This window comes from Diorhabda carinulata, chromosome 5, assembly GCF_026250575.1.
Source record: "Diorhabda carinulata isolate Delta chromosome 5, icDioCari1.1, whole genome shotgun sequence".
NCBI lineage: Eukaryota > Metazoa > Arthropoda > Insecta > Coleoptera > Chrysomelidae > Diorhabda > Diorhabda carinulata.
Genome location: NC_079464.1, coordinates 26,300,084 through 26,325,203, shown reverse-complemented (window position 1 = coordinate 26,325,203; position 25,120 = coordinate 26,300,084). Strand labels below are relative to the sequence as shown.

General features: G+C 30.1%; 3 protein-coding genes across 3 annotated transcripts in view; 1 reads left to right on the top strand and 2 right to left on the bottom strand.

Annotated features, from left to right (window-relative positions):
- LOC130894544 (uncharacterized) overlaps positions 1-6,481 on the bottom strand; it is an 87,238-nt gene extending 80,757 nt beyond the window's left edge. Inside the window, exons 1-2 of the mRNA XM_057801423.1 lie at positions 6,466-6,481; positions 2,111-2,328 (exon numbers count right to left, since the gene is read on the bottom strand). Of these exons, the coding sequence (XP_057657406.1) occupies positions 2,111-2,317 (207 nt within the window). The 5' untranslated portion in view covers positions 2,318-2,328; positions 6,466-6,481. The remainder of the gene's footprint in view (positions 1-2,110; positions 2,329-6,465) is intronic.
- Positions 6,482-8,458: 1,977 nt separating this feature from the next.
- Positions 8,459-15,631, bottom strand: LOC130893818 (uncharacterized). The gene is made up of 7 exons (XM_057800215.1): positions 15,397-15,631; positions 15,252-15,339; positions 14,757-15,191; positions 14,367-14,609; positions 13,419-13,509; positions 11,125-11,227; positions 8,459-8,575 (listed from the first exon to the last, which is right to left on the bottom strand). The coding sequence occupies exons 1-7, from the start codon at positions 15,524-15,526 to the stop codon at positions 8,535-8,537; spliced, it is 1,131 nt and encodes a 376-aa protein (XP_057656198.1). The 5' UTR covers positions 15,527-15,631; the 3' UTR covers positions 8,459-8,534.
- A 911-nt stretch (positions 15,632-16,542) lies between these two features.
- LOC130893993 (GTP-binding protein Di-Ras2) lies at positions 16,543-21,505 on the top strand. Its single transcript, XM_057800473.1, has 3 exons — positions 16,543-16,962; positions 17,723-17,980; positions 19,097-21,505. The coding sequence occupies exons 1-3, from the start codon at positions 16,825-16,827 to the stop codon at positions 19,289-19,291; spliced, it is 591 nt and encodes a 196-aa protein (XP_057656456.1). The 5' UTR covers positions 16,543-16,824; the 3' UTR covers positions 19,292-21,505.
- Positions 21,506-25,120: the final 3,615 nt, after the last annotated feature.

Below are 25,120 nucleotides of genomic sequence, written 5' to 3'. Positions count from 1 at the left end.
AACGTAATTAAAAACCAAGTAATGTCAAAAATTAACCTAATACATTCGATTTGTTACTGTGGAATCCGTACCAGATGATTGCGGATAAATAAGATTTTTTCAAAATTTCCGAACTTCGCGTTAATTTTTTCGGTGAAAATATCACATTTTAAGCACAACCTACAAAAATCTTTCATAACATTTCTTAATATTGTCAATAATATGTCATAATTAAGAAAACCAAAATATGCAAAGTGTATATGTTACATATATTTAGTAAACAGCATATTGTGCATAATTAAACAAATTTTGAAAGATGTAGAGCTTTGGCAGGCGTTTCAAGGAAAAAACAATTTTATGAATCTGCTATTTTGGAGCAATTACTTTTATTGCAGTACTCAAGAAACTAATCGTGAAGCAGGTGGTCAAACGTTTGAAATAAAATGTGTGATATTCAAAATAGGTCGTTTCAAACAGTTAATACTGAGTTCTGATGGATAGGGTCTGCATAGGGTATAGACCAATTTGTGTCGGATCTTATTTATTTTGTACTATTGAAGAAGTAACATCAAAAGGCTGTGCAAAATTTGAAAATCTCTTACCCTAACTTAATACATGTAACATGTTTTGTTCATGCTTTAAATAAGGTTGCTGAAGAGATTACTAAACATTTTCCTTTTCCTTTTGAATAAAAACTTCCTTAAAGCGCTTATAAGAATTCAGTTCTATAAAGAAAAATTACCAAACACACTTCCACTTCAACCTATTATTACCAAATGAGGCACTAGGTTGGAAGCCGCTTTTTAAAATTGTTTTAAAGAATTTTTATCAACTGAAAGAGTTATTTCAGAATTGTCAAACGAATCTTGCTAATCCCTTACTGATGTTGATCTATAATTCAAAAACACAGAAATAAAACAACTTGTGTTTATAAATACAAATTTTAGCTTTGTTTCTCGATCAAAAACAAATCTAATTTGCCATCAACCCGAAGTGTAAAACTAATAAAACAATCTGAGGCAGCTTTTCAAAATGTCACGGCCAGAACGAGAGGCATAATTTTTACAAAATTTCAAAAACACAAATACAAGATTTACCGAATTATTTTATTCGGATCCTGCATTAATCAGTAATCATGAAAACGCCCCTATTACATCAGTTGGTGTGGAAATTTATAAATTTTTATATTCAAACAGAAGACAAAATTTTCCAATTGAGAACCTACGTAAAGAAATAAAATATCTATTTAATTTATGTGTGTATCAATGAACTGATGTATGAGAGCTTTTTTTACATATTTTCAAAATTTTTGTGCATATTTTGACTAAATGATTTGCATATTTATGCGCATATTTCAAGTTTTACATTTGCATATTTGAGTGTCCTCATTATCATAGACATAGTAACTCTAGACTGCCTCTGGTCTAAGTTGGAGCTATCTTCGTTCCACTGTACGCTGATATCTTCTAATATCTATTTCTAATATTGAAAAACGAGTTTCATTATCACCTATGATAACAGTTTCTGGACGTCACTTTCAATTTCAAGTGACAATTTCAATTTAAAATTTGATCTATAAAAACCTTTCAACGATTTATCCACTAACACTAAAGTTTAATACCAATAAGCTATTTTTATGTAATTTATTCATACAAGACAACTATACAAATGGAATTCATAATTTTCAAAAAAACATAAACGAAACAACTCGTCAGTTGATCGCATTTATTCACTGGAGATTCCTTCGATCAGTTTCCGAACAAGGTGATTTGGATTATTGTTCGAACGTTCAGATCATAATCGGATTAACACGATCATAGTTTCTGAAAAGGCGTTAAATCTATGTCTATGAATATTTTGCAATCGTCATGTCAAAAGTCACGTCAAAATTAAATCATAATGCATTATTTTGGCACAAATAGATAGTACAAGACTGCGAACATTTATTTTTGAAAACTTTGATTGAGACATTTTGTGCATATTGAATCTTTTGATGAATACTACGACAGGGGCGGATGATGAAGTCGAAATAGAAAAGGAAAACATATTAGTTTTAGCCAACAAACCTTTCTAGAATTTATAACTTTTTGGATAATGACAATATAAAAATTTTTAATGAATAAATCCTCACCTTATGTATTGCAGGTTCTGTAGATTCTATTACATCGTTCTCGGCTAATTTCAACACTTCATCAGGAGGTTTATAGTTTCTATAACCCGTAGGAGATGGCGTGCCTCCTTTTTGTGAAAAATTCCTATCAGATACGTTGAGTCTACTGTCAATATCTTCTAAAGTTTCGAACACATCATCGTCCATACTATCTCCGTCTGTAGCCATGGTAGAGACCTCTAAATAAATGTCTATACATAATAAAATTATATAACAGTCTATTATTATAAGGGTTATAGGGTTATAGTATTTATACAGGGTGTTCCACAACGAGTTAAAACTCTGTATATAGCAAAATACTTATAGTACAATCATCTACGTTTGGGTTATCGGATATTATCTTTTTAACTAAAATAGTTTCAAAGATGGCCGACTTCCGGTAGACTGTAACTGTATATTACTACATTTTTTAAATCTACATAAAATTTCATTATACTTTTGTCTAAAAACTTTTTTCGAAAAATACATACTTTTCGAGTTAATTTTTTTGTAAAAAATTTGACCGTTGCAAACCCTTATAAATTCTTTTTTTAACGAGGACAGCCTTAAATGCATGAAAATGGTTTCTGTTCGGTTGCTTTTAGCAAGGTTAGACGTATTTGAATCTATTTTGAAAAGTTTTTCATGGGTGTGTATGAAAAGTGTTCAAAGTTTAACTTCATATATATCAAATTTCTTACTTTTTTAAAATAGAACCACCCGATTTTTTTTATTTTAACGCCTTTCCTATACCTGAACCTTACCGTTATCCAGATATTGAATGTTTTCTGTAAATTTTTAGAGATGCAGGTGTGGTTTAAAGTTTTTTTACAGACCTTGACAAGATAAAGAAAAATACTTTTTTATTTTTTAGTACTTGTATCAACGGCTTAAAATAAAATTTAGACTACACCCGCATCTCCAAAAATTCACAGAAAACATTTAATATCTGGATAATGGTAAAGTTTAGGTATAGGAAAGGCATTAAAATAGAAATTTGATATTTATGGAGTTAAGATTTGAACACTTTTTATACATGAAAATTAAAATGAAAAATTTTCAAATACGTCTGACCTCGCTAAAATCAACCGAATAGAAACCATTTTCATATCTTTAAGGGTACAGATTTCAAAAATGTAGAACCGAAAAACGGTTCATCATTGAAAATATGTTAGTTAAAAAGATCGTAACCAAAAACACAAACGTAGAAATTTTCATTATTTTACTATAAGTATTTTGCCATATACAGATAGTTTTAACTCATCGTGGGACACCCTGTATACATTCCTGAAGCAATAATGATGTATTATCACAAAAAAATCATATTTAGACAAGTACCGTTAATTTAACCTTCCAAATAGCACCTTCTTAATATTGCTATTAAAATTTGCGTGCCTATTGAGAAATAAACAGTAACACCACGAAATATTTCGGAAATTGTACATTTATATCATGCAATTCCAGAAACGAACAATTATTCCTTGAAAAATCGATACAAGATGCAAAACGTTTTAAAAGTATTATAAAACACGCTTCAAGATATCTGCACATCAAGATAGTATGTGATGTTTTTAATATAACCAAACAAATAATAGTCCAGTAGTGTTAGATCTGGTGTGCGGGAAGATAAACCTATAGGTATCAATCTTTTCGTTTAGAAAAACCACACCACAAGGAACAATGGACATTATATATTTCATGTGAGAACAAGGTAATCATAACATTCATATCTAAAATATCCAATCAAAATGAATGAATTTCAAAAGTTATATTTATGTGTGTGTGAGAGAGTGAGTGAAACAGTTTACGAATAGAGCAAATAAGTGGATAAATTTCACAGTTTTCCATATAACCGTCCTATTTTTATTATAAAATTGTTCTAACAATAATATCTTATAGCAATTGACCATATTAGAAGGCACTGAATCACCTTAGTTGCCAACAAACAAATATTTTTCCCAATTCTTGTTTTTCATTAAAGATTCCGTTACAAATACCTTCGTTCTTTCGTTCTTGATACATAAATAAATATTTCTTCTTGGTTTTTACTCTTTTTACGGTTAATCAAGTATCTAGTTAGTGGCCACTGTAGATGCTACACGAACAGCAGAGAGCGGAGATACACTTTAGGCCAGGGAAACCCAAACTGGGCTCCGTAGAATAGTCATCAGAGTTCCGTATAAACAATCAACTAGCGATGCTGCATGTCCTCGATTATGAAGCATCCATAGATCTCAAAGTTCATTCAAATTAGAACAAACATTTGAATCAGTTTTTCTAATTGAGTTTTGAGTTGATGTTAGTCAGCATGACATCTTAACATTGCTCTCATCCGTCACATATAAATCTTATTATTGATTTGGTTGGTGTTTCGTTATCTTCAAAGTTTAGGAACCTCTGTTCTAGGAGACTACGCTGCTCTCGCACAACACTCTTCACCATTGCATGAAGTTGTCAGGTCAGTGTCCCACCAGAGCCGCACAACATCCTACACCTCCCGTGTTTAACCCATAGTTTGAATACAGCGAATAACCACCAACGGTCCAGCGCTACATCTAAGTTGTGCGTAGACTTCTTGTTGCCGAGCGACACGACTTACCTATCAGTTGTGTGGGTTGATATTTTACGATCATGACACAACAAAAATATGAACAGGAATTCAAGTGAAAATTAGTAGATGGTTTTTAGAAATATTCTTGCTTATATAATTATAAACTAGCGGTAAGCAAAGAAATAAACGCTATAAGCAAATTATTTGTATACCTATGTCTTGAATTGATGTGAGTGATTACTGAATTGAGCGTAAAAAAGACGTTTCTTTGGGGATCTAACTGGAATAGAGTCTAGAGAGCCTCGCACTTTATGTCTTCAATATTAACTCTATGTAATAGCCTCAGTTTCTGTTTGTGTTACCGTCCAATAATTTTGATGGACGACAACCAATCCTACCGATTGGTGTCAGCTTTAGAATTCCTTGATCGTTATCACGATGAATGACAGAACGCTTTGAAAATGGACATGGATTCAGTACGACAAGCCGAAAACAAAACACTGTTCTTATTTACTTAAAAAACCATAAAAATCTCAACCGAGCCGTCGTACGAGCCTGACTTGGTACTCAGCGAGTTTCACCTTTTTTTAGAACTGGAGAGGTGGTTAGGAGGACTGCGCACTCGGATTAACGAAGATCTTCAAAAAAAAGTCAATGTCCTTAATTCATTGTCGGCAAATTTTCTTGAAATGAGCATTAGAGAGCTTGCCTACGATAAATGTCTCAATATTCTTAGTGATTATGTTGAAAAGTAGCCTTATGCTCTTCGGAAGTTGAAATAAATAAAACGAGGCATATATATCCGCTTGAAAACAAAACAAAAATTTCTGTTGTCCAATTTCTTAGATATTCGTAAAAATCTATGTGAATGATAGTTCTCTAGACAGTTTCATAAATAATAAATAATGTTCACTCCCTGTATAAAGTTCAGTAAAAATCTAACAAATCGTCAGTCCACGTGGACTCTCATCTCCACTGTTTACCAATCAAAACATCGACAATTTCTTCGAAATATTCCTGTTAGACATTAGCGTCGTTTGGCGAGATTAATTGATTTAATAAATTTCTTTAAATAAATAGAAATATGGGCCCTCTTAAGACCATGGGCGAATAAAGACAATGAAATCGCACAGTGTAGTGAGTTAAATTTAATAATAAAGATTTAGATATACAAACACAGCAAGTTATTTTAAATATATTCGAATATTTAAAGAATGAAAATATTCTGCAATCTAATAACGTTCGGACGATTTTAACTACCATGATTATTTATTGGAAATAAAATGTTTTTTTTGTTTTGTTTAATTTGCAAAGAATTTATTTTCCTTTTTGGTTTTTGCTTTGAAGTTTCGTTTTCCAGAAAAAAACGAATGGAGTACAAAAAGTGCTCAGTTCACGTCTGGTACCCTGTTTAAACCAAACTCCCTTACAAGCACGTACATTTTACTCGTCTATCTACGTTTTATAATTTAATATTCATTTGTAGCAAGTTAACACGTTATAATAATGATTTTTTTCTAAGTTGTCCTTCGATTATCCTTGTGGATGTTCAATAATCATTTTTTAAATTTTTTAATTAGATAACTATTTGTGTCTTCTAAAGATTAATTGAAGAAATTTCCTATTATTTATTTCAGAAAGTAACTTTATTTTATTAATAACGTTTTTTTTTGTTTACAGATATTAAGATATTATAAATTTCTGATAAATTTTTCGTTCCTCATAAATTTACTGGCCCCGTATATTTTATACCTGTTACATTAGGATCAAATACATTTGGACTTACCAAAAATAAACACTATCACAGCGATGAATGTGCCTTAAAGCCACTAAGTTCATAAGTTCACTTTTTTTAATTGTTAAAATCACAGCGGTTTTGACATGAATGTAATTCTGATTTTTTAAATTAATATCTAATGTATTGTTTGTAGTTTCAGATTCTAGAACGACATATTGAAATATTTTAACGTTAAGGAAACGGGGCCATGTTGGTAACTAAACGACAAGGACACGAAGGAATACGCTCGGGAAATAACAGGATCAATGAGATACAGTAGCGTATCTGGAGAGTGAAAATTTAATTATATTATAATTCCATTAGGTATATATCCATTATTTTCAAAAAAGCAGATAAAAATATTATAGAATTCCGACTGCTAAAGTGATATACCGGGGTCAGTTTATAGAAGCGCTTATAATGCCCGACAAAAATGTGGATTTTACTAATTTCCGTATTCTTAGTGACTTTTAAGGTATACCGAACATGGGTTTGAAGCATTGTGCACTCATGTGCTCTATCGGGGATGCCCTATCTATGTTGTTTTAGTTAAACAGTACATAGATAGAAGGTGCTGATGACCTGGTACTTCTGGCCAGTAATGAATCTATGGGGGAACTTTCTAGTTCTAATATTAATAGAGAAAAAGTTATCGGAAATTCAAAAATTTTGTAGGTAGTTTAAACATTTCAGTAATTAATCAGTAATTATCAATTTTTAAACCAATCGATAAAGTAACAAGAATGATCTAATTCCACACCTACTACTTCAGTTTTAGGATAACCGTTAACGTTTTAATACTTTGTATAATGTCTTTGTCACATTTACTTTGCTTACAATCAATCAACATAAAGTATTTTGATTTTTTTGTCCGCTCTATCGCGCACTATCTAGGACATTCATACAGTAACTCAGCGGTCTTTTCATAAAATTTTTCCTCCCAAAATAAAGTTCTAAATCCGCCACTGTTTCTGGCAAGAGAAAAGAAAAACTTATTGTGCAGTTGATGGGAAGAGCCGGTGGAATGAGTTTGGAGGTGAATGTTCAAAAAACAAAGTACATGTTGATAACCAAGAGAAGGATGAAGATTGAAAGGGAGGATACCAAGCCCAAAGAATGAAAACATTCAAGTATTTGTGTGTGACAATAAGCTAGACAAATAATAGAAGCGTAGAAATGACGAAACTGTGATTAAACACAAAGTTGAAAATATACAGCACAGGAATTTGACCAGTCACTATATATGGAGCCGAAATAATGTGCCTGTCAGGGAAAGAAGAAAAGGATCTTCGAATATTGATGAGAAGGATATTGAGGAGGATACATAAGAAGGGTAATGAATCAAGAGATCAAGAATAAGGCGAAAGGGGATGAGATACACACAGTAATAAAATATCCAAAGGCTTAAACGGTTTGGACATATCGCACCTCCGTTTAAATACAGTCATAAGTCAAAAAATTAGAAAATCTCTTCTATTGTACCATTAGTTCTAGAAAATTTAATCTCAAATAATGCCATATTATTACAGTAAATCTGTCAGTTTTTGAATTATTATCTGAAAAATGGAAAACGCTTATGACTCGATAGTTTATTTTTTTAATTTGACACTATTTGAGTAGACGTGCAATATAAGAAGAGATCTGAAAAACATGAAGTGAAAGCTAAGAGGCCGATCTGAAGCTCGCTGGGAATAACAAATAATGCAGAATATTGCAGCAGTGGGGTTGAGAAACTGGAGACAAATCGTGGAGGATAGGAAGAAATGGATCGTGAAGAAAGCAAGCAAAAAACAGTAACATGTCGAAGAGTAAACAAGGAAAACTCAAATCGGAGTGACTCACAGCAAAAGGGCAGTTATCATCCGCGATCGATGAAAGAGAAAGTACCGATAATCTCGACTTGAAAAAATAAATATATCTACATGAAAATCTTGCAATTCCATTCATTGAACGTTGTTATGGCAGCCAGGAAAAAGAATTTTGTAATAATTGAAACAAAATATAAAGTGGCAAAGTTTTATTACAAAAAATATTACACAGTAACTAAAAAAATAATATGTATAAATTAAGAAAATCTCCTAAAATCTATTTTCATCTGGAATTGACATGTCCCATATACCTAAAAAAATAAGCTAAATTGAATAACCTTAACAATATACAAACAATCATTTATGAGTATACACCGTGGCGCGCGAAGGAATTTTAAGTGGCCCGAACAAGTGTGGTTTAAAAATTTAGCAGTTAGCAGTCAGTTCGCTACTTGTTGAACTGCAAAATCGTGATACGTTGAAAAACCTTTTTGCTAACAAACTGTCTTCCAAAGTAGAAAATTCTTCAGAAGATTTTGCAGATTTCTGGAAATTAGTACCAAAAGAAGAATTGCCAGCAATAACTGACCTAGCATTACAGTTTTTAAGTAGTTTTGGATCAACATATGTATGTGAAAAGGTTTTTTCAGATCTTAATTATGTAAAAAATAAATACCGCACATCCTTAACTGAGCAACATATTTGTGACTTGTTACTGTCAACGTCGGTTTTGTCGCCAAACATAAGTAAATTATTAATAGACAAACAATGCCAGAAATCACATTGATTGTATGAACAAGTTACCCTAGATTTAAGTTCAATTTTGTTTCTTTATTTAGATTTTAGAATAAGATACAATTTGTTCCTAATAAACAATAATTCAATTTTGTTTTCTTAATAATTAAGTTTTTATTGCGCTTATCCTGAGAGTAAGTGAAACAGGAAATGTAAGTGGCCCGTCGTTAACGACTGAGTCCACCGTTTGGTCCGACGCTTCAAAAGGTTGAGCAGCCTTAGTCTATACCATAAGATCCATGCCACGTAAATTACTATTACAGATTAATGTTTGGATCTCTTAGGGGAAAACCAGTGACTAACCTCCTAAATAAGTTTTTCAAACAATCCAAGGTCATGATCACTGCTTTTTTCAATTTTGTGTTCGTTCCAACGCGATCAATTGTAAACTCTGAATTTTACAAGGGGGTGCTGGAACGTGTTAGAAACGATGAGCGAAAAAGTGACCTAATGAATGGAACGACAGATTTCGTCTTCATCATGGCAATACGCCGTGCCGCAACTCTATTTTGAAGAGGGTACTTGCATGGTTTGAGAAAAAAATATTTAAGAGAGAAAAAATTATTGGAAATTCAAAAATTATGTAGGTAGTTTAAACATTTCAGTAAAGCCACGTGAATATATAATAATTTAAGAGCTTAGCCTACAAAAGGTTTATTGACTTTATTTATTATGTATAGAAAAATTGTATTATAACAGCACACGCTACATTGTCGGCAATGATAACCTCGTGATCATCAAGCAGACAACTGCTCAATGTTTTCATTAAACCCACGGCATCACAACTCAAAAACAATGAGAATCATTTTCTTATGTAGTTAAAAAAAGTTTTGCGATTTTCAATTACATATTTACATATTATTTTTACACTTTTAATTAAATATTTTACTTTCTGACATTATTTCATATCCAGAACTTATAAAATAAACAAAAAAAATCAATATTTTTAAAAAATGCAAATACCCTATCGCATGTTTTTGGCCGATAAAGCTGTTTCTATCTGTCCACGTCCACCTTACTCTCCAGATTTAGAACCAAGCACTATTTCTAACAATGAAAAAACCAAGAGATCGTATAAAAGCCATTTCTAAATTAAGCCAGTCATAGATTCAGCAGATAAAGAGAGGCAAAAAACTACCTTGAAATAGATTAATTCAAATTTTTTCACATTTTCCAAATAAAATGATTGACCGTATTTTTTCACCTCATCTCGTATAGTCTTTCCAAAATGTAGATAATCGATATTAGTTTTGTTCGTAATAACATTTTGGTTTCATTTAAATTTGAACAAGCCTCTCCTGTGACAATACTTACCCATAAATTATTTACCATATATCTGAGATAAATCTCATATCAATCAACTACATCAAAGTCTTCCTCCAAAACTAGTTATTCTATTGAATTTAATTATCATCCCTCTCCTTTGGGTCTAATAGAAACGGTAATTGGATTCGAAATAGTGCCATCATGACATATAATACCCGATATAATTGCAGTAGTAAAATGTCACATAATATTTCCATACATCTCAACAGTTTCAGTAATTTCAATGTTAACCAATTTTTAGAACTAATGAATTCATTTTATTTGGTCGAAAAAATATTACAGTCAAACCTAATGAAAATTAACATCTACTATTAAGAAAATGTTCAACTCAAATATGAATTAATCCAATAGTTGTTCAATAAAATTACCAATTTTAATTATTGAATTATTGAGCGCTCATCAAAAGCATGTGTTTCCATGTATTCTGAGATGCTCTTTCCAATGGAATAGAAATCAGAGAGCAAACTCTTAAATAAAAGTCTCAAATTAGGGAAAATGGTCAATCTCGTCAAAAAACGCAAACTAAAGTGGAAAGAGTACTCTTATCTGACGTCAATCGAAAGAGAGGGAAATTTTGCTGGAGAAATGTATATATTGCCATTAATTATGGCACGGGAAATTTTTTTTATCAAACATACTTATTTGGCATTCGAAAAGTGATTTGAAAACTCACTCTCGATGAAAAAAAACATGTCAAAAACCTATATTGACTGAACTATTATATTATTTCTATAAATACCTGGGTATGTATCGTCGGGAGGCTGATATTTATATCTATGTTTGGAGCATTCATCCAATTTTTTCTGCAATTCTTCAGGACTCAAATTCATACTGCCATAAAACTAAAAACAATCATGAAAACGTTTCGACTACTTTCAGTCTTTATAAAAATATGATATTGACACTAACAACTTGCTTATTTATATTAATCTACAAAAGAAGTGAAATTATATATCAAATGTTTTGTAAAAATTGTGAAGCTATCTACATAGGGCAGACATCTCAGTATTTAGAAAATAGACTAAAAGTTGATACGATAAAAAAAATTAAACTGCATTAACGAACCATTAAATATTAAAAAAACAAATTCAATTATAAAGATTCAAAAATGCTTTGAACGGAATCTAATACACAAAAAGAGAATTTTTTGAAATGTTCACATTCATAAGAACAAAAAAGCTATAAATAATAAATCATTCAAGTAAAATTACAAATCATTTTATTGATTACTGCTACATATTTTTGAAATGAAAAATAAATTTCTATTTTGCTTTTATTTTGATATTCATGATGTAGGTGATCTATTGATTAATATAAATAAGCAAATTGTCAGTGTCATATTTTGATAAAGACTGAAAGTAGTCGAAACGTTAAAATTTTTATCTATCTTTCAAAAATTATTTAGAAAAAAAATTTTATAACAAACTAAGACTTTGCTGATTAGTTAGAATAAAACCAATATATTGGGGCAATTTTAATCACAACATACGTATTCAAAGTGAACCGTAACTCCTTAATCTTTTACTATGTCTTACTTCGTTAAGATAACACCTAGGAGTTCATCTTCAAATTGACGTGAGTCAACTTCAAAATATATATTTAATACACATATTATAAACGAGTGCGGTGTTTTTGTTAACCTCCGATAGGCTATAAATAAAAGACAAGCTGATATATCACACTTGGCTGGAGCATCAATAATGGCAGACATGTTTACGTGGCTGTAGCACAACGCCGACTGACTGAGTGTCAACAATGGCGGAGAGTGTAGTGCGATATCTTTGCAGTCGCCTACAGTGCATGCCGCTTTCTTCTGACGCGTAGCGTTTGCACGGAACGATCGAAGGTTGAAAAAAATAACGGTCACCGTACATGGTTTGGATTTCTATTTACTTCTCCACATATATTGTAGTTTCCCTGATGTTGGGAAGAGCACTTCCCGAAAGCTCATTTTCCAAAATTTGCTGCAAGCTCCAATATATATACATATATAAAAAAAACTAACCAATGTTTGAGAGAGTACAAAAATTAGTAGAAGATTCAAATTTATTTAATACCCATCGAGTTAGATGATCAAATTTCCGAAAAAATTTAAATAACTAAAGATGTTCTACAAGGAGATACCCTAAGCTCTCTCTTCATCTCTGACTTAAATCTACTTTCAAAATCAGGAAATAACTTTGGATAACATTGAAAAAATTAATATGTTACTTTATTCTGATGATATGGTCTTATTTGCAGAGTCTCAAATAGAGCTCCAAAGAAACCTTAAAATTTTGGAGAAAAATTCACACTGGAAGTAAATCCCAGCAAAAGTAAAATAGTGATTTTCCGTAGTGTCGACAACCACAATTTCGTTATAAAGAAGCTTCTATTAACATTTCGAATACCTATGAATATTTGGGAACCATCTTCACATTCAACGGAATATTTTTAAACAACTGAAGACAGGAAAAGCGGGACTCTCTCAAGAAGTCACTCATAGCGGGTATATCATCTCTCAACTCAATAAAGACCCTATATTATAGCATACTAGCTACCATCATATATGCAAGCGGCATTGGATAATAATTCATCTGAACTATTAGCAACATTTTAACATAGGTTTTAAAAGGGATAAAGATCATGTGAATAATTTCCAGTAGTGGCTTAAATTAAAATGCAACTTAGGTATGTATCGTTATCTAGATGCGAAAAATGTAAATTTTTGGATATTTTTTTTGAATTTTTGCTCCTCATATATAAGTATTATTACTACCTTGATATGCTCAATTTGTAATAAACTGGTACTGGAAACACTTTTGCTTGATGTCAAATAAAGGGCTGTGAAGAAAAGGGGACAACCTTTCAAAAATAATTAGGTGCTATTGTTTCTAGAGCCAAAAGTGATTTGACTTTTCTTCGTGGACCTAAGTTTACCTTCTTTCTCTAAGGAGGATAAATTAATTAGCAAAACGCACTTCAGACAGACTGTGATTGTTGATTTAGTGGAAGTGAGATCAGTATGATAATATAATTGTAATAAGTGCTTACATCTCTACATTGTGCACATGAAAATCCTTTTAATAATTTTCTAGCATGTCCCCGGACAACTGGTTCTACAGTTGCTAAAACTTTGATTTTTCTAAAAAAAAATAAATATAAATTGAGAATCAGTTTCTACATCATATACTTAAACACATGTGGCATGTTAAGAAAATAATGAGAATTATTAAATAAACAGATTTGAAGAGTTTGATAGAGAGAAAATTTGTATTTTTTGTTAATCTAGTTTTATGCTTCTAGTGTACAATGATAAAAATGTAGAAAAAGCGAAATTAATGTTCAAAGAACTCCACCTACAATTTCTATATATTTTATGCATAGCAATGTGTAAAGATAAAACACAGATCTATGGTAAGCAATTATTGGCTTGTACTTGGTGGTAATTTTCACAATTCTTTGTTTATTTGTGAGTTCTCAGCTAAATACTCTAAATCTTTTTTCCTATTTACAAAAACAAGGAAAAAAGCCTTGAAGGGTCATCGTTTTACAAGCATAGATGACATTAAATCCTGACAGTTATGCCAAATTCAAGTTTGAGAAGTGTTTGGATAATTAAAAATGTTGATACACGTGCACAATATCTAATGAGAATTAATTTGAAGAAAACTACCTTAATGTAGATCTATAAATATCACAGATCTGCAACAAAAATGCTATGAAGATGTTTATAACTCATTTCTATGTATTTAGGTGTTCTAGAAACTAAAAAATACTAAGAAAATGATGATGATTAATGTATTAATTAAACAAAAAATCATAAGAATAAAATTTTAAAAAAGGCTAATAAGGCAAAATGGGATTCAATTAGAGGTGTTCAAAATGTTCTCCGTTTTCACAAAAAAAAATCATGAGAGTTATATGGAATTCCAAAAATGACTCAAGATATTGGATTTTTATTTTTTTTTCAACAAACTATATAAATAAATCAATATTTACTCTTTTGGTGATGATTTAGTCTCTAGGCTATTATCAAACAAAAGTGCCTTTGAAAATTCATCTACTTCCAACTTAGAACTAATTTTATCTTCTTTATGCTGTTGAGTATCATCCTTATTTGGAGTATCTTCATTTACAAAATTTAATAATTGTGTTATTCCTATTTTAGTTGCATCATCATCTATGCTAGATTTTTTGCCAGTTTCATTACTTTTGATCGAATGTATCTTAGACTTTTTTTCACTGAAAGAAAAGCTATGGGTAAATTAATATTCCACAGATTCCTACTTCATACATTCAAAGATTAATTTATTCTTTTAAAAAACTTCTTAAACATATAGATTTTTGTGAAAATATCTGCATTACATAACAAATAATAAATAAACATACCATACTGTATCCCTTTTATATAAATCAGTAAATAATTGAGTAAGAGTACTGTTGTTCTTTTTCTTAAATTTTTTGAGATTTGCAGTTTTTCTAGTATTTGACATTTTTTTTACTTCAGGTGTACAATCTACTATAACAGAATTGTCATCTAGAGATTTTAATACATTTTTTCTAATTATTTCACATTTAGGTTTTTTTTTTATTTTTATCTTTTTTCTTTTTGAAATAAGTGTGGGACTACTATCAATTTTCTCAACAACTTCATCTGATACTGATATATCTATCACAGAAATATCTGAGCACTCAGTCTTTAAGGATTCATTTCTGAAGATATCAGGACTTTCCAATTCCAAGCGTCCTGAAGCTATTTCAGTTCTACATGCATATGAATTAGAGTAATTCTCTAATTCTGGACAATTTTTTTGATCAATAAACCTGAAAATGTATTACGCTTTAAATTAATAATATCCATTAGATTCTTAATTACATACTTACGAACTGGAAACTTTTTCCTTTAAGGTATCTTTATATTTTAATCTATTATTTAACTCTGAAATTTCTAGTTCCAAAACTTGATAAACATCTAAAAAATCCAAAAAACATGAATATCACAAAAATATAATTGCCGGTAACCACATACTTCTTAGCTCTAACTGCAATGCTGTTATCAACATTGAAGTGATTTTTAGTTCTTTTCTTTCCGTTTTATATGATTCAAAAATGTTATTATTGAAAAGGTTAGTCCATAGTGTGTGTGCTTGAATTTCCATTATTTACGATGTTATCCAAAAGACATTCCAAACATCAAAAATGATTGCTCTACTTCTAGAAATTAATCAACTTTTTTAAAATGACAAATAAGTATTTCAACGATGTCACTCTTATTCTTCTCTTTTTGTTTTTTCTTGACATGGATGACATAGATGCACCAAATCCTAACATATATGTAATACATATATTGTATATATAATACCTTAACAAAATTAATACTAATGTGATTTGAATGTTATGATGTGGATAAATTGATATCCGTATTAAGGAAAATGTTCCTTTTCATATCAATTTTTCAGAACGCTTAAGTAAGCTACTAGTGAAAAACTAGTAAAAGTGATATGGCATCAATGGGAAACAGGCCTTAGTTTTGTTGTCGGGTCTGATTTCGAATCAGCTTAGGGAGCGATCACATGCGCATCTGTACGCAGGTCGATGACCGGCAATTTTTAAAGTGTGCTAGCGATCGCTAGCTAAACTTATTTGAAAAAAAAAGGAACAAATATTATGATTGTTTGTAAAAGAGCCTAAACTATAATAGAAAAGTTTCTTCGGTTACGCATGTTTTGGGGAACTTGAAACCGTATAATTTTATGTAATAGATCTAGTTATCAAAGCATTCTCTAAGTGTCTATTAGAGGTAACGTGAGGAGCTCAAAATCAAATTTATGTTACCAATATTGCTAAACATACAATAACATTAAGTGTACGTTTGTTCCAAAAATATCAACTGAAATGTTAAATATATAATTAATTTTAAATTTCAATTAAATGTTCTTGATTTTAGGTCTCTTCTGTTTTAAAATTAGTTTTTTTAATAATGTTTGAAGATAGCTAAAATCAAGAACATTTAGATGCATTAATATAATTATCAAAAGGTCTAAGAAATAAGAAATTAATTTTAACTACCTATAAGTTGGAGACAATCATACAGCGCTGTTGTCAGATGATCTCAATTTTCACAGATTGGCTGTTTAAGCACATTTATTAGTATGTTTCATTGAGTTTGAAAATTATCCAGTAGATGGCTTAATAAAAGAATCAATATAAAATTTTTAGTTTCATAATGACGTTATTATTTTAGATAAAGTTTTGTTTAATATAACTAAAAATAGAAATATTTCAAAAATTTCGTGAATTAAATGTGATTTATCTATTATTATGAAAATAATGTTGGAAATGAAGTTAAATACTCTTATATCAGTTACAATATAACCTATTTGTTTTCGTTAATCATTAAAAATTTGGAGGAATACTCCTACGCTATATCCCAAAACGCTAAAATAAAAGTGCAAATATGCCGGAACAGAGTAACGATTATAGGGTTGTTGTTTTCGGTGCCGGTGGGGTGGGCAAGAGTTCGTTGGTTTTAAGATTTGTGAAGGGAACATTTCGTGAGAGCTACATTCCTACTATTGAAGACACATATCGACAAGTAAGAAGGCACCTTGGAGGCTTATTTTACGTTAACTCATTTTGTTATCAGTTCTGTTTATACTGTTTGCTACCTACTTGATGTATTTTATTTATTTTTGGCTTGATGTTTCTAATTTGGTAAGTAATTTTTATTTATTTATTTTGGCATTATTTTCTTTATAGGCATATAACTTCTTGCAAGTGGATATTTAATATAGAGTTTTTCATTTGATCATTGTTGAAATATTTATACTAGTAAACATATTAAAAATATTTAGTATATGATTGATAAACATTTAAGAATTATTTATGTAACAATCATCAATTGTTCTTTAATGAAGAACTTTTCCTTTTTGGTTCTTGACAAATAATTTTTATGGTTTCTTTTTATATTATGTTATCAAAGTAAATATATTACTTAACAGGTATCATTTAAAAATTGCATACACACTTTAGTAAATGATTTGAATATTTCTTTCTAGGTACATTTAATAGGATTTTTTTCATATTACCCTCGTGAGCTATACAAAACTACACAAAATAAATAATTTTTTGACGGTAGGAAAATTATGCTCAACTTTTTAAATATGCAAGGAGTAGATAGATGTAATTTTTTTTGTAGAATTAGTCCTTCGTGAATTGTCAAACGATCATAAAACATGCTTTTTATCTATGTATGCTTTTTGTACTTAATAATTTCCTCACTTTTTTGTTTTTGATTTTATTTTCTATGCGTTTTAAATTATTTCAGTCTATTGTGATTCACAAAAAATTTGCAGGTTATAAGTTGCAACAAGAATATATGCACGCTCCAAATAACAGATACTACTGGCTCCCATCAGTTTCCAGCCATGCAGAGACTTTCAATTAGTAAAGGGCATGCATTTATACTTGTCTACTCAGTATGCAGTCGTCAAAGTTTAGAAGAATTGCGGCCCATTTTTGATGTAATCAGGGAATTGAAAGGACCTGATTTGAGTCAAATTCCAATTATGTTGACTGGTAATAAATGCGATGAGAGTGCTGAATTAAGAGAGGTATTTTAATTGAATTTAGTCATATTTTTAAACTAATTGTGATGATATGCAATACAGTTTAGAGAATTTGGAATAATAAAGTAAAAATGCTAGTTCCGATGGAATGAACTATATTTGTAGAATAAGCAATTTAACTTCTATGTTTGATTGCAGTATTTTAGGTAATTAATAAAGATAAGTAAGAGTTTAGAATTCAATGATTTAAGCAGAGTTGAATCTAAGACCAATACACATTAACAAAAAAATTACATAATGTTTAATGTAACCACAACAAATATTGTACAAATATACATATATATATATATATATATATATATATATATATATATATATATATATATATCAAATCTCCTTCGAAAATATATTTTAAAACATACTACGAACTGTTTACTGTTTTTGTTTATATAAAGGAAATTGAAGTTTACTTGGAATGATATATTTATGCTAGAAATATTATACGCATTATCTTCATTTGAATTGGATTTAATGTTTACTACATTTAACTTGACCATTTGGTTTTTTCTGTCCAATTTGACAGTATTAAACTTGGAGGATTAAAGCAAATTTGTTATAATAGGAATTGATATTTAAAATATTGCAGTTGGAGAATGAATTATTATTTGCAGAAGATATTGAAGATATCATGAATTAAGATTCTGCCAGTTTTCTTCATTTTTATTGATATATTCCAATTTATTCACAATTTAATTCACGCAATGTTTTAATTTGAACTGAAATTCTAATACACTATTAAAACCTGGATATTGACTACTAACTATCCACAACTTGTAAACTAAACAAAGGAGACTCTTTGTGTATTACCGAAAAGTTAAAGTGTCAGACTGACTTGGAAATTTGATACTAAGTATGTTGCCATTGATATTTCAGGTTTAACAATTTCCAAAAAATAAATGGTGCATACAAATAGAATGATATTCTACTCAACAGCTTTAACCTTCTGTTAGAGGAGAGAAACTCCAGAGTAAAAATGATTAAAAATAGTTTTAATGCTTAAACTACTACTGTTGTGTTTTTCACAAATTTGATACATTTCAATTTAAATATTATTCCTTTTCATTGGTCGATTTTATTTGAGGTTATGGTTTATTTTCTTAGGTGAGTACATCTGAAGGACAAGCACAAGCAACCGAATGGGGAGTCAGTTTTATGGAGACTTCAGCCAAGACTAATCATAATGTGAAACAGTTATTCCAGGAACTCCTTAATCTGGAAAAATCTCGTAACGTCAGTCTCCAAATAGGAGGCAAAACCAACAGCAGGGTTGCCAAAGATAAGTGCGATCTTATGTAAAAGATCTAACCATATTTTAAGATGATTTCTATCAAGTCTTACCGATGATCTTTCATTCTATGAATTATTTCTTAGCATTGCAATACACTGTTTAAGGAAGAAGTTTTTTTATTAGTCTACAGTCATTGCTCGTGTATTTATTCCCAAAAATATACGAGCTGGTAACAGATTTTTTAACAAGATTTAGATTTTGATCTATTTTTGAAATGATTTTTTCAAAAATAATGACCATATTTCTATTACTAATAAATTTCAATCGATACAAAAATTTTCAAATAATAGAAGCGATCATCATCAAAAACATCCTTAAATTTGTTGATTTGCATATTTCTCTCTAGAATTTGTACAAGAAAAAACTGTCCTTGAACAATGTTTCGCAATCTATAAGCAATAAATTGATAAATATTATTTGTTAATTGTGGTTTTAGTTTTCGAAAATTGATACAGTACTAGCGAAATACACTCTCACGTTTACCAAGGTATCACTAATCGTTTAAAATAAAATCTTTTTCAATACCATGTCATAAAACATCGAAAAATAATAATTTAAACATTTTGATTATTATATTCTCTTGTTTTCCAGATGTTATTCTAAATAATCTGTAATTAATACTAAACATTGACTATTGCTTTTACTTATCACTTTCAAACTACTTTATAGATTTTTAAAAAATGCATGTTGTCTATAATACATAGTTCAGTGGATTTTTCAGGGAAATTTAAGGCAAGCAAACTTGCAACTTTTTGTTCACAGTTGAAAGTGGAAATGACCTGGTTAGTGACGATAAACCATCTTCCAGAATCTTCTTTTCAGATTAGATAACATCTTATACTGATAAGGCACAATTTCAATCAAAAAGTATTTTAATTGCTAGACAAAAGCGCCATATCTAATATTTTTTAGAGAAATTTAATTTATTTTATCAAAATAAACCAAGAAAAGTTGTTTTTCCTTTCTGAAAACAACCAGTTTCTAACAGAAGAGTTTTTTTACAAAACGATTTATTGATTTAGGTAAACGACTAAGTGCTTGTTGGCTTATTATTATTTTTTATCTTATAAAAAATGAAAAGTGCCCATCCGCGGACAATATTATTAGCTAAAGCACTGTGTATATCTTATAAGTATATCGCCCTGTACATAACCTAGATACTAGTGAACTAGCTTGGTTATGATTGGTCGAGATAATCGATTTTCTGTTTTCAATTTATCTCATTAACTTTTAGATCATTTTTGTATATGTTACATCATCGGAAAATATTTTCATCAATTGCACGTCACCAATACATGTTAAACATTTCATATCCCTTTAGTACAATATTTAAATAGAAAGAAGCTTCTTTTCAAATAATTTTTTTATCGGGATCTATATCTGCTGATTTTCATAATTTTTTTTAACACACTTTTTTGTATCAGGCTGTATGGAATATATTTAAATACCTTCTAATTTACCTATTGGGTTTTTTACATTTGCTTAATTTAATGCTACAATTATATTCATTCAATTTTCGTAAATTTCATTTTAAATTATTGAACTTATCAAAGTTCTGAATTTCATTAAAAATTTACATTTATATAATCATTTTTCATTCAACATTTCGATTATATTTATTATAATTATTTCATGGATTAGAGGTAAGGTTCTGCCTTCTAACATCGAGAAAACAAAAATATATGATTTACTTCTAACTCTTAAAACAACATATTTTCATATAATTTAATGGTTTTTCAATATATCAATGGACAAATTTTGAAAAATAACACTTTACTTAAATATACACTGAAAGATATAAAATGAAACCAAAACTTGTGTCTAGATTTGGGGTATCATATACACCACGACCCATAGGATCTATAGGGTCCCTTTTTCTTGCTACGATACTGGGGAATCCAGTGCTTACAGCTGATAAATTAATACCAGTCCTTTCAAAAAGTCTAGAATGTGAGCTGGATTCAATTGCTAGAAAACTTCAAGCACTCCCAGGTGTAGTGCACACTTTGAGAAAATGTTGATAGCGGTTTCGTCCCGATAGGACACTTGTTAATAATTGGAGACTCAGGTTGATACATTTTCTGGTTATAATTTTCCAGAAGAATTTTTGCCAGTCTACACTCCAAGGGCCAATTAAAAGATGGGAAATTCCATGTATTACTCTTCCAAATATGAATAATGAGAAAGTTATAGAACAGAAAAAAATTTTTTGTTAGAAATAATGTCGCAAAGAATATAAGATGTAAGCATGGAGGACACGCGAAGCTTGTGGATGTTAACTGATTGTTATAGCATTTTAAAGTTAGGTTAGGTTACCGATACCGGGTTAATAAAATTTCACCCCTAGTACTTCAATTTATATTTAGGAGCTTCTTTTTGTTTAAAAAAGTCATAACATTTCCTCTAAACATCATCCATGTCACAACTAGCATATCAGTAGCTGTAGATTTACAAATAAAAATATACCACATAGTGCTAGAGTAAAAGAACTACATACATAGTTGTTACTATTAAGACGTGGATTTAACTAAGCATTTCGATGATTGTTTCTAATATATAAATGTATTTGTATCTATTAGGACAGAGTCTTTCTAACAGAAGGTATCTTCTTTAAAAAAAAACTACTTAAAACAAAGCAATAAATTGATATCCTCTTTAGGATAGTCACCAGGAATAGTAACATAAATAACATTTTTTTACTTCAACTTTTAACATGTATTTTGTTTTAAATCATTTTATTTAGATGTTCCATTTTGGACTAAAACTGACTTTTTGCACAAAATCTTCAAAATTTATTTTAACAATAAAGGAGATAAAAATATTAAAAGCAGAACCTTCGTTAGAAATAAACTGTAATTGTTGAAAAAAAAAACATTTTGTTATGAATTGGTATAGAGGACCACCTGTTAATTGTTTATATTAATAGTTGTTGTTTTACGAAAAGTTAATCTCTAACAAATCAACGAAATTTATACGTCAATTTGCTATTTTTTTTACACTAAATTGCTATATTTTTTATTTTAAACATGAACATGTAAAATTTCAGTTGAAAGTTACTGTTAAAAAAAGTGACCTGACAGAATTTCCCATTCAATTCAATTCAACATGAACATGTAAAATTTCAGTTGAAAGTTACTGTTAAAAAAAGTGACCTGACAGAATTTCCCATTCAATTCTGAGGGATCATTTATTTTGATTTTATTATAAAAATATATGTGTAAGGAAAAATGAATATCGCGTAAAACAAAATAGATTGATCGAAAAGAATGGGAAGATCTTGGAAAAGTCTCCCTTTATATTCCACGCCACATTAAGCTTATATTTTTCTAAAAAAATTGTTACTCCTCACGTGAAATCAATAGGTTTGTTCTTGGTAGTTGTACTGGCAGAACTAGTTCGGGAAGTGTTCACTAAAACGTTCTTTGTAGCAGAACCAGCGCTAGTGTCGCTGTTCTTAGTAGCAGTGCAATAGAACTAGTTCACCCAGTTCACTGTACTGATTGCACAGGGTCTAGAGTCAGTTCAGCCAGTGCAGCGCAAGACAGAATAATAAGTGTAATTTGGAAACGGACGAATAAAATCTAAATCGTTTTCCATTATTGTTAATAATACAAGAGAGGAACTGCATCAGATAACCTCAATTACATTAATCAACAAATGCTCCATTGCTCTCTGCACTATATTGTTGATTGTATCCGATCGAAATAATTCTATACACTCATGAACTTGCCTGCACTGGTCCAGTTCAGTACAGTTCCAATGCAGCTACCAAGAACAAACCTAATAATTTGTTTATAGAGTTCGGTTATTCCACATTGTCTTTTGTTCTTCTTCTTCTCTTAAATTCAGTTGTATTTGGAATTTTACAGCAACTCTCCATTCTTTTCTATTATCCTTTAATTCTTTCTGGCTTTTACTCTTATATCCTCTGATCAGATTCCACTTCTTTCCATCTTTATTAAGTTCGTTTGTTTATTCTTGTATTTAGTGGTATCGAATCAGTTATTTTTTATGTTTTATGAAATTTAACATTCTTTTTAGTATCCTGTAAATTTTCTGGTTCATAAGTTATATTATTTCGTCTTATTGTGTATACATCTATGCTGCTTAAGTTTTTTAATTGCGCCTTTAAAATTCTAATCTCTGTTTCTCTTAATATTGTTTCTGTTTCATTATCTTAGTCCCCTTTACATCTAAGTTTATTTGTGCTTTAGCTTTTTCATAGACTAAATTAACCTAATATAGGATGTTAATACCCAATCAGAGTGCATATACACCAACAGAAAATATAAGTGTAAATATAAGAATCAGACAAGGAGACTTACTCAATCCTACTTAGGCTACTATATTCCTTTAACTTCTTCATTTAACCGGCGCTATGGTCATTTTAGAACCATGATTTTCTCAACAATCGACTGCTAATCCTTTCTGTTCTGTTGGTGCCTCCAACGTCGAACCCCTAGCTATATCACATCCACCTCAACGTCCTCCAACCGGCGAAAGCGTGGTCTTCCTCTCAGTCGCCGTCCTCCTGATCTATCTATTATAAAAATTGAAAGAGATACATTAGTTGAAAGTTTGGCTGAAGAAAATTTTAATTAATATGACATTGAAGTACTTGATATCTACTACAAAATAAATTCTTTTTCAAAAAAGTTTCTAGCTTGAGAATTAAGTGAGTTGTCGAAAAACCAACTACAACCAACCAATTCTCAATTCAATATAAATACACTTTTGAATAATTTTGAATTATAAAAGAATCGTCGAGATTATTTTTCATATGATTAGGGGATGATTTGGAGGGGTTGGATGAACCTGATTTATTTATTTATACAATGTATCCATCTTGATACATTGTAACGAAAATTTATCGAAATTCAATTTGTGCTTTTTTTGAAACATCTGTGAAAATGTCCGAAAGTGAAAATGATATCAAGAATTTAACTCCAGTAAAATCAGCAAAAGTATACGAAAAACTTCACTTCCAATTTATGGACTGAAAGCTTTTCACAAAATAATTGTAATAATTGTTTATTTTGATGACTTATCTAAATATTGAAACTCCAAGTTATTGGAGACATTATTCAATTTCATCAACTAGACTATCTATCAAATATCCTAAACTACATGCCTTACTTGAAGAAAAATCTGAATGATATGAGCTAAAACGAGTCTCGGAAGTTAAATATTTATATTTCAAAATAAGTAAATTAGCTGAGAAGATTGGCAGTGTAGACTCTCCTCTTAGTACGAGGGTTGTTAGTCAAGTTTCAAGATAGACAAATAAAAATATTCATAATTGGATATGTCTTTATCATTTTTCAAAATATTCTGGAACCGCACTTTGCCTACAACTGACCTAAACAATGGGGAGAACGTTGGACTTTGTCTTCCAGCGAAAACTCTCTGACATTGAATAGGCAGTATTCTACTAATATGATCATCCATGTCAGGTAGAAAAAGAAGCTTTTTCATGACATCTACTTTATTTTAAAGTGTTCAAAACCTTCTACAATTCCTTGTATTACCAAGTTTTTTCTGCTTATAGCTTAATCTAGTATTTCCATCTTGTTTTGTATAGCTTTTGTTGTCTTTATTCTATCATCTAAGTAGTGGGTTAGTTCTTATTTCCTCTATAAATGTTTTCGTTATCTCTGTCTTCTTTAATCAAACTTCCAAGTGCAGTTCAAGTATGGAAGATTTACTTAATTTGATTCTTATCCACTCAAACTTACCAGTCTACTTTATCTTTCAATCGTTCCTGAAGCCGTCCCTGTTTTACTTCCAGTTTCTTCTTATATCGTTATTTTATGAGGCGTGATTAATTATTTTGATTT